The sequence below is a fragment of the Dipodomys merriami genome, unplaced genomic scaffold (genome assembly GCF_024711535.1).
Source record: "Dipodomys merriami isolate MVZ:Mamm:240054 unplaced genomic scaffold, mDipMer1.0.p SCAF_4, whole genome shotgun sequence".
Taxonomy (NCBI): Eukaryota; Metazoa; Chordata; class Mammalia; order Rodentia; family Heteromyidae; genus Dipodomys; species Dipodomys merriami.
Window position 1 is genome coordinate 63,181,551 of NW_027205603.1, and position 9,838 is coordinate 63,191,388.

Genomic DNA, 9,838 nt, shown 5'->3' on the forward strand with positions numbered 1-9,838 from the left:
TGTGTGTGTGTTGGAGGTGGTAGTATTTGGGATTGAACTCAGGGCTCTCTGCTCTTGCTTGGTTAGCTACTCACAGCTGGTGTTCTACCACTTGAGCTATGACTTTTCTGGCAGAAATGCTAATTTTTTTTGTACTTACCTTGATATGTGTATGATTGTAAGCATAAAATCATTGGACATATGTACTTGTGTAACAAGCTAAATTTTTTATACAGTATTAAAATTGGCCACTTTCGAGACTGGCATGCCATATAAAATTTTTACTTTATTTACAGACAATCTGAGGCTGGCCTTGAATTCTAAATCATCCTCCCTTTCCTACCAAGTGCTGGGATTATAGATGTCACCAGGCCTGGCCTTAGTTTAACTATATATGCAAGGTATGTGGTACATGAAAATGCCAATACACATAAGAGAAAAATGTTTAATTTCAAAAGTTATCAGGAAAATGAAAGCTAAAACAATACCATTTTTTAGCCTATGGGCTTAGCAGAAATTATTTTTGTTGTTGTTGTTGTTGTTGGTCATGGGGCCTGAACTCTGGGCCTGGGTGCTGTCCCTCAGCTCTTCAGCTCAAGGCTAGTGCTCTACCACTTGAGCCACAGCGCCACCTCCAGCTTTTTCTGCTTATCTGGTGCTGAAGAATCGAACCCAGGACTTCATGCATGCAAGGCAAGCAATCTACCACTGAGCCACCTTCCCAGCCCCAGAAATTAATGTTTGACTAATGGAAATACAAGTATTTGTACACTACTAATGATAATGCAAACTGGCCATCTCTTTGGAGAGTAATCTGCCTCCACCATAACTGAAAATGCATGACACACTGTATCTATAGCAACTGAGTCTACAAATACCTAACTAAATGGCCTTATTAGGGCATATATACAAGGGGATCTACAGAAAAATGTACTACCAACTGTAAAAGTTACATATCAGGAATAATCTAGTCAGCCAAGTGCTGGTGGCTTATACGTATAATCCTAGCTACTCAGAAGGCTGAGATCTGAGAATCACAGTTGGAAGCCAGCCAGGGCAGGCAAGTCCATGAGTCTAATGCCAGCCAGTTAACCACCAACAAAACAGAAATGGAGCTGTGGTTCAAGGGACAGTGCCAGCCTTGAGCCAAAAAGAAAAGGGATAGTGCCCAGGCCCAGAGTTTAAGCTCCAAAACTGGCAAAAACAATGATTAGAGGGGAACCTGATATATAGTGTGTTGTAACCCAGACCTTGGAAAGGGAATTCTCAAAATACACATAAATAAGATAGTAAAACTCCAAAACCAAGGTTTTAAGGTGAACATACCATTTCTGTACATTAAAACATAGCACAAATGTCATTAGACCTTCATATGTATATTTAGACCAGGAAATGTTTCAGAAGGCTGTAACCAAATGGGAAAATTAAGGCAAAAGTGACTCTATTTCAACAAGGTACTTAGAGCAAAAAGCACTGTTAAGTGGGTACTTCAATAAGAAACAATAAACACAATGACACCCTTCCCAGGAAGCCAATGAATTTTGGAGTCTAAAGGATGTTTTACAAACAAAACACCTTAAATCTGCTTACACTGAAATATTCAGAAGCTAGGTGCTGGTGGATCATGCCTGTAATCCTAGCTACTTGGGAAGATCTTAGGATCACAGTTAAAAGCCAGCCCAGGCAGGAAACTCCGTGAGACTCCAATTACCACAAGAAAACCGCAAGTGGAGCCATGGCTCAAAGTGGTTAAGAGTGCTAACCTTGAACAAAAGAGCTCAGGGACAGCACCCAGGCTCTGAGTTCAAGCCCTACTACCAATTTTAAAAAATTAAAAAAATCCGGACACCTGTTCTCATTAGAATGTCCTCCAAAGGGCAGAATGGTAATGAAAACATCTCAACCTCTTCTGAAAGTCACGAGTCTTCCCAGGTATAAACATTGTTGAATAAAAACACTAAATCTTGAGTTTATATCTGAGTAATGAAGTTGATCCTGAAGGGAGGTTTTCATTAGAAACAGTTGCTTTGCTTCTGGTACTTCACTGTTGTGTTCAAGCTCCCTCTAGTGGCTTGACTCACTCCTCTACAGCCTTGTTCAAACTACTATAAACACATTTCTACCAGATGGGAGCTGGGACCAGTCCATCAGCATTTACAAATTAACCTAAGAGGGCTGGGAAGGCGCGCTTGCCTTGCATGCCTGAGGCCCTGGGTTTGATTCCTCAGCACCACATAAGCAAAAAGAAAAAAAGCCTTAAGTGGTGTTGTGGCTTAGGTAGTAGAGCGCTAGCCTTGAGCTGAAGAGCTGAGGGACAGTGCCCAGACCCAGAGTTCAGGCCCCATGACCGGACCCAAAAAAAAAAAACCAACAAATTAACCTAAGATATCTAAGTTTCATTTAAAATTTGATTTTTTTTCATTTTTCCCCACCTGTATAAAGGTGTTGAATTATCATTTATCATAACTTTCCTATGCCTTGATGTCATCTGTAAAACAAGGCTAATGGTACTATCTTCTTTGGCTGTCAAAAGGAGGAGGTAAAGCTAAACATTTTAAATACTTAATATTAGCTATTACAGGGCTGGGAAGGTGGCTTAGTGGTAGAGTGCTTGCCTTGTATGCATGAAGCCCTGGGTTCAATTCCTCAGCACCACATAAGCAAAAAGCCGGAAATGGCCTGTGACTCAAGTAGTAGAGCTAGCCTTGAGCTGAAGAGCTGAGGGACAGTGCCCAGGTCGAGTTCAGGCCCCATGACCGGACCCAAGGAAGAAGAAATTAGCTATTACATTTACGATGATACTTAGGGCAACAAATCCTCTGCTTTGGCTTCTGTTTTGTTTCTCGGAGACCCGCTCTTTCGTTCCCCTCCCCCCCTGCCCCAGCATGGGACCTAATTCCTGGCCTGGGCACTGTCCCTGTCTGAGCTTTTGCTCAAGGCTAGCACACTTTGAGACTCAGCTCCACTTCTGGCTTTCTGGTTTTTAATCAGATAAGGATTTCACACTTTCCTGCTTGGGCTGACTTTGAACTTCAATCCTTAGACCTCAGCTTCCTGAGGCGTGAGCCACCAGCACTCAGCTGGCTTCTGTTCTTTACCTGATTAATTTACAAGATGCTATTTAAGGGATGGGAAGTTGGCTCAGTGGTAGAGTGCTTGCCTTGCATGCATGAGGCCCTGGGTTCGATTCCTCAGCACCACGTAAGCAAAAAGAAAAAACCCGGAAGTGGTGCTGTGACTCAAGTGGTAGAGTGCTAGCCTTGAGCTGAAGAGCTGAAGGACAGTGCCTAGGCCCAGAGTTCAGGCCCCACGACCGCAAAAAAAAAATAAAAAAGATGCTATTTAAAAAAACTATTAACAAGATAAAGATTAAAAAAATTATGAAGTAGGGTGAAACAGCTCACACCTGTTACCCTAGTTACTCGAGATATAAAGATGTTAACCTATGTGAGAAAGCATTCCCATAGGATCTATTTTAGGGATATGTAATAGCTCAACACTAAGCAAGCTAACATCTTATAGGACTGAATGGCATAAAATGTACTTGGGCAATCTAACAATACTTATTGAAGATGTATGCTTTCTCTGAAGTCACTCAAATATATCCAACCACTGTACCACCTCAGGAAAGACCCTTATCAAAGCTCTATTCAACCTCTCTTAAGTTTGTGATAGCATTTTTTGTTTTGTGCCCATACTGGGGCTTGCTTGAACACTGTCCCTTAGCTTTTTTGCTCAAGGTGGGCTCTCTACTATTTGAGACACATTGGAGTCTGAACTGCCATACCTGGATCTCAGCCTCCTGAGTAGCTAGGATTACAGACATCAGCCACCTGCACTCAGCTTAGGATAGCACTTAAATGTAAACATCAAGACCGTTATTAACTCAAAAGCCAGGTGCTGGTGGCTCATGCCTGTAATCCTAGCTACTCAGGAGGCTGAAATCTAGGATCTTGGTTCAAAGCCAGCCCAGGCAGGAAAGTCTGTAAGACTCTTATCTCCAACTAACCACCAAAAACCAGAAGTGGCATAGTGGTTCAAGTCCCTGAGCTGAAGAGCTCAAGGGACAGTGCCTAGGCCGAGTTCAAGCTTCATGACCAAAAAAAAAAAAAGGATGAACTCAAACATCGAATACAACCTCACACCTGTAATCCTAACTACTCAGGAGGCTTGGATCCAAAGGAACTGAGGTCAACCCAGGCAGAAAAGTCCTCAACTCTCTCCAAAATAACCAGCAAAAAGTAGAGTCAGATGCTCCTGGCTTACACTTGTAATCCTAGCTACTCAAGAGGCTTACATCTGAGGATAATGGTTTGAAGCTAGGCCCAGGAAGGAAGTTTTAACTTTTTTTTTTCTTGCCGGTCATGGGACATAACTCATGCCTGGGTAGTCCCTGAGCTTTCTCACTCAAGGCTAGTGCTCTACCATTTTGATTTTCTGGTAGTTAATTGGGCTGGCTTTGAACCACAATCTTCAGATTCCAGCCTGAGTATTAGGATTACAGGCAAGAGCCACCAACGCTCAGCTGTCTGGAGACTCTTCTTATCTCCAATTAATCACCAAAGAGCTGGAAGTGGAACTGTGACTCAAGTGTAGAGCTAGCCTTGACGGAGCCCAGGATATTAGTTCAAGCTCTAGTATCAACAAGGAACCAAAAGCTAAGCTGGGAGTGTGGCTCAAGTAATCAATCACCTATGTACCTACCAAGTATGAAGATGAGTTTGAACCCTAGAACTGCTAGAAGTGGGGAAGAAAAAAAAGAAACCTAATAGAAGTTGAGCATTCTTGGTCTAAAAAAACCTGAACAGAAAATGCTCCAGAATTTTAAACATGAATACAATGCCTCAAATGGTAAATTCTGTATCTCAAAACTGTTTAGTCCAGCCCAGCACCAGTGGCTCATGCCTGTAATCCTAGCTACTCAGGAGGCTGAGATCTGAGGATCATTGTTCAAAGCCAGCCCTGGCAGGAAAAGTCCGTGAGACTCTTATCTCCAATAAACTACTCAGAAAACCAGAAGTGGCCCAGTGGTTCAAGTAGTAGAGTGCTAGCTTTGAGCTGAAGAGCTGAGGGGCAGTGTTCAGGCTGAGTTCAAGCCCCATGACCAACCAAAAAACAAACTGTTTAAGCCAGGCCCCAGTAGCTCACCTCTGTAATCCTAACTTCTCAGGAGGCTGAGATGTGAGGATCAAGGCTTGGAGCCAACCTAAGAAGTCCGTAAGACGTTTTTTTTGTCGGTTGTAGTGCTTGAATTCAAGGCCTGGAGTCATCCCTAAGCTCTTTTTCTCTTGTTGGGCTTGGGCGCTGTTCCTGCACTCTTCAACTCAAGGTGAGTGCTCTACCACTTGAGTCACAGCACCACTTCTGGTTTTCTAGTGGTTTATTGGAGATAAGTCTCACGGACTTTCCTGCCTGGGCTGGCTTGGATGCATGAGGCCTTGCATGCATGAGGCCCTAGGTTCGATTCCTCAGCACTACATAAGCAAAAAGAAAAAAGCCGGAAGTGGCACTGTGGCTCAAGTGGTAGAGTGCTAGCCTTGAGCTGGAGAGCTGAGGGACAGCACCAAGGCCCAGAGTTCAGGCCCCATGACCGGACTCCCCCCCCCCCAAAATGCTATGAAGTTACATTCTTCATGGTACATACAAGTTTAGACTTAGGTCCCATCACTGAAATTGCTCATTATGTGTAAGTAAAGATGCCCAAATCAGGAAATACCCTGTCTAAAACACATTCTGGTCTCTCACATTTTGGCTAACAGTTTTTCAGTGCAATCTCTATAAAAATAGCATGAAAATGGAAGCCTTGCTACAACATACAATTGCCTTCTCCTAGCAAATCCCACCTTCAGGAGAAGTGTTAAGGAAACAAAAAGATATAAAGAACCAAAATGTATACAATGTTTTTAAAACAGCTCTGGAAAGTTTTATTAAAGAAAAATTGTGCACTCTTTACTTTTCTCCAGTTTGTTCTGGCATGCTTCTAATGATATCAGAATCACCTAAAAAATAAAAACAGCAATGTTACAATTTATCTAATGCTATTGGCTAATCACAGATTTGCCTACATTGGCTACATTTTTTAAACAAATCTCCACATTAGCACCAACTACCCAGCATTTTTCTTAAGGTCAAAGATAACTTAGAATCTGAACCATTAGATGGTCATATAAAATTATATGGTAAATTAGACCAGGTTTATCACCAGCATTTATAAAACCAGGCCTAGGGAAAAGACCTAGGTCTGGGGACACATGCATGGTCTTAGTGTAGCGAATGTTTAGCCTGTCCTGATTATTACAAAATCAGAACAGCGAGAATATTCGCAACATTTTGTTGGCTAACTAAAAGGTTGAAATGTAAGACTATATAGGTTTATAGTCCCTCTACCTAACTTAATTTTACTTTATTGTTCTAAGGCAGCAAATAGCTTTCTTCTACTTCCATTGATTATTACTCCTTTATAATTTCACATTCTAGATACTTCAAGTGAAATCACAATCTCAAAATCAGTTATTACAAAACCAAGAACATACTGACACTCATTCAAAATAAAAGGACATCAAACATCTCTTACTCTATCCAAATTCTCATGATCTTAAACCAAGAACGAAAGATATTTGTAATACTAGGAACACTTCTATAATGTTAAAGACAGAAAATTATTCTATAGTTTGAAAAACATACCTGGATCAATGATAGCCAGTGTGCATACTCTGTAGTATTTTCCACATGCTGTACCCAGTTCAATATTATTGCCACTGTAGTGATGGACACCAGTTTTTGCCAACATGGCATAGTATTCTATTTCAGATTTCCTTAGGGAACCAAAAACAGGGCAAATAAGTACCATACCAAGTGACTGTCAGACTACTTATACCACCTGCTACTCTTGAAAACTATTATTGTATGTTTTAAGGTAGTATTTATTGTTCATGGGGAGGGCAGGATGACAATTATATAAAAGCAAATCAGGCTGAGCACTAGTGGCTCAGCAGGTTGAGATTTGAGGATCGAGGTTCAAAACCAGCCCAGACAGGAAAATCTTATCTCCAACTAACCATCAGAAAACTGAAAGCGACACTGTGGCTAAAGTGGTAGTGCTAGTCTTTGCGTTTTGCTCAGACACAGAGTTCAAGCCCCAGGACTGACAAAAAATAAAAGCAAATCAGTATTAACACTTTTTAAACATTTTATCTCCTATGACAACCTCTAAAATAGGTTATTATGTACTCACTATCCACTTTTATTTAATGAAGACATTGAGACACAGAATAGTAAGTGAACCTAGAACCCAAACCCATTTTATCGTTAAAAGGCACGTTTTTCTATCACCCACTGGTGTTTTGTGTTTTGAACCCTACATAGGAAGGATATTATTTACTCAACAAATCAAAACACTTCAGTATTGTAGATGCTAATAATGGTTTGTTTGTTTGTTTTGGGGGGAGGGTTCGGTCGTGGGGCCTGAACTCTGGGCCTGGGTGCTGTCCCTCAGCTCTTCAGCTCAAGGCTAGCATTTGAGCCACAGCGCCACTTAGGGCTTTTTATTCTTTTTGCTTATGTGGTGCTGAGGAATCGAACCCAGGGCCTCATGCATGCAAGGCAAGCACTCTACCACTGAGCCACCTTCCCAGCCCTAATAATGGTTTTAATAATCTGTAAGTTCTTCAGAAACTTGGCATTTAACATGTGGTTCTACAGACAAGCAACAGTGCCCAAAGAGACTAGTCAGGTATGAATCTCAGGGCCACTAAACCCCATGCAATCCTTTTGCAGTCACATTGGAAAAACACTATTATGAAAGATAAACTGAAAAAATACTGGGGCTTGAACTCAGGTCCTCACACACACTCTTGCATAGCTTTTTGCTTAAAGGTGATTCTTAACTACTTAAGTCACCTTCAATTCCCAAGCAGGCTTTAAAAAAAAAAAATGCTTGAAACATGGTTTGAAATAATATAAAAACTCTGAATTGGGCTGGGAAGGTGGCTCAGTGGTAGAGTGCTTGCCTTGCATGCATGAGGCCCTGGGTTCGATTCCCAAGCACCACATAAGCAAAAAGAAAAAAGCCGGAAGTGGCGCTATGGCTCAAGTGGTAGAGCACTAGCTTTGAACGGAAGAGCTGAGGGACAGTGCCCAGGCCCAGATTTCAGGCCCCATGACCGGACCCAAAAAAAAAAAACAAAAACAAAAACAAAAAACAAAAAAAACTCTGAATTCTCCCACTAAGGATACCCCAAATAAATGTTATGAGCTGGTTATGCATTTGCACACACCCACACAAAAATCAAGGGGCTTGTATTCTTCAAGTTTCTTGAAGGTTTATAATTGATTTTTTACAATACTCATTAGGTTCGATGTAAAATTAGCAAAAATCAAGGTTAAACAGGCTCAAAAAATTGACACTGACATCCTGGACGCCCATAGGCTATACATACAAAGCCTCTTAAGACTAAAAGAATGAGCTGGGCGCCGGTGGCTCACACCTGTAATCCTAGCTACTCAGGAAGCTGAGATCTGAGGATCTCGGTTCAAAGCCAGCCGGGGCAGGAAAGTCCACGAGACTCTTATCTCCAATAAACCACTAGAAAACCGGAAGTGGTACTGTGGCTCAAGTGGTAGAGGGCTCGCCTTGAGCTTAAGAGCGCAGGGACAGCGTCCAAGCTCAGAGTTCAAGCCCCACGACCGCCCCCCCAAAAAGACTAAAGGAATGAGCAAAATTTGGTCACACCGTACATATAAAACACATTACATGTCTGGGCTCTCCTCAAACGTAGAGGTTCTGTTTATCCCTGCTGTCACATTTCTCCCCCAAAGTTCACATTATACCACAGTGGGATAGGGGAGGGATTCGAGGGCCGAGGGCCAGAAGGCCAACGGGGATTATTCTACAAAGGGTCCACGTGAAAATACGTTTTACCGAAAATTGAGTTCGCGCTACTCAAGATTATATAAATTTACACTCCGGGATATTCATTCACAACAGATGTACAGTCGGAGACACATGTTCGGGTCCCTTCACACTAAATTACCTCAAGGCTGGGCAGTTGTTGGCGAGGATGACCAATTTCCCTTTGCCCTGTCTGATCATCTTCAGCGTCTGCTTGTACCCCAGCACGTACTTTCCACTTTTCATAACAAGTTGAAGTCTGGAGTTGATCGACTCCAGGGACTTTTTCTACAACAAACATTTAACAGACTTGAAGACCTGAGAACCAGATTCCGCTTTCTGGAGCTGAACCCCCACCCCCACCCCCACGACCCCGACGAAACCTCCACGAGAATCACCGAGGGCCCCTCGGGGCCCCGGGAGACCGTCCGGACGCCCGCGCGCTCCCGCCTGCCGGCCGCAGAGGGCAGGGCGCCCCAGCCCGCGGCCCCGGGGTGCCCCGTGCTCCGATCTGCCCGGCCCGGCCCGGGCGCCCCAGCCCGCGGCCCCGGGGTGCCCCGTGCTCAGATCTGCCCGGCCGCGGAGGGCAGGGCGCCCCAGCCCGCGGCCCCGGGGTGCCCCGTGCTCCGATCTGCCCGGCCGCGGAGGGCAGGGCGCCCCAGCCCGCGGCCCTGGGGTGCCCCGTGCTCCGATCTGCCCGGCCCAGCCCGGGCGCCCTCCACGTGAGCCGGCTTCCGGCCCGGGCACGCGCGACTCACCGTCTTCTTGGCGGCCACCATCTTCCTGCCTTAGGTGCGGGAGGGCTCCCAACCTAGAACGTACAGACAACAGGACAGAGGTCTTTAGGATCTGGAGATGCAACCCGCAAGGCGCCCCGCAAGGCCTACACCTCTGCGCGCCGGAGCCCGCTCACCGAAAGCAGCAGACAAGATGGCCGGGTGGAGAGAAAGGAAGGATTTCCCACAATGC

At 44.1% G+C, this 9,838-nt stretch overlaps 1 protein-coding gene and 1 non-coding gene across 2 annotated transcripts; both read right to left on the reverse strand.

The window, feature by feature from the left end:
• Positions 1–5,879: 5,879 nt before the first annotated feature.
• On the reverse strand, positions 5,880–9,838 carry Rpl30 (ribosomal protein L30). Its single transcript, XM_069991117.1, has 5 exons — positions 9,783–9,838; positions 9,628–9,680; positions 9,012–9,157; positions 6,664–6,794; positions 5,880–5,978 (listed from the first exon to the last, which is right to left on the reverse strand). The coding sequence occupies exons 2-5, from the start codon at positions 9,646–9,648 to the stop codon at positions 5,929–5,931; spliced, it is 348 nt and encodes a 115-aa protein (XP_069847218.1). The 5' UTR covers positions 9,649–9,680; positions 9,783–9,838; the 3' UTR covers positions 5,880–5,928.
• On the reverse strand, positions 6,173–6,305 carry LOC138806383 (small nucleolar RNA SNORA72). The gene has a single exon (XR_011365832.1). It is a non-coding gene; the product is annotated as a small nucleolar RNA SNORA72 (small nucleolar RNA).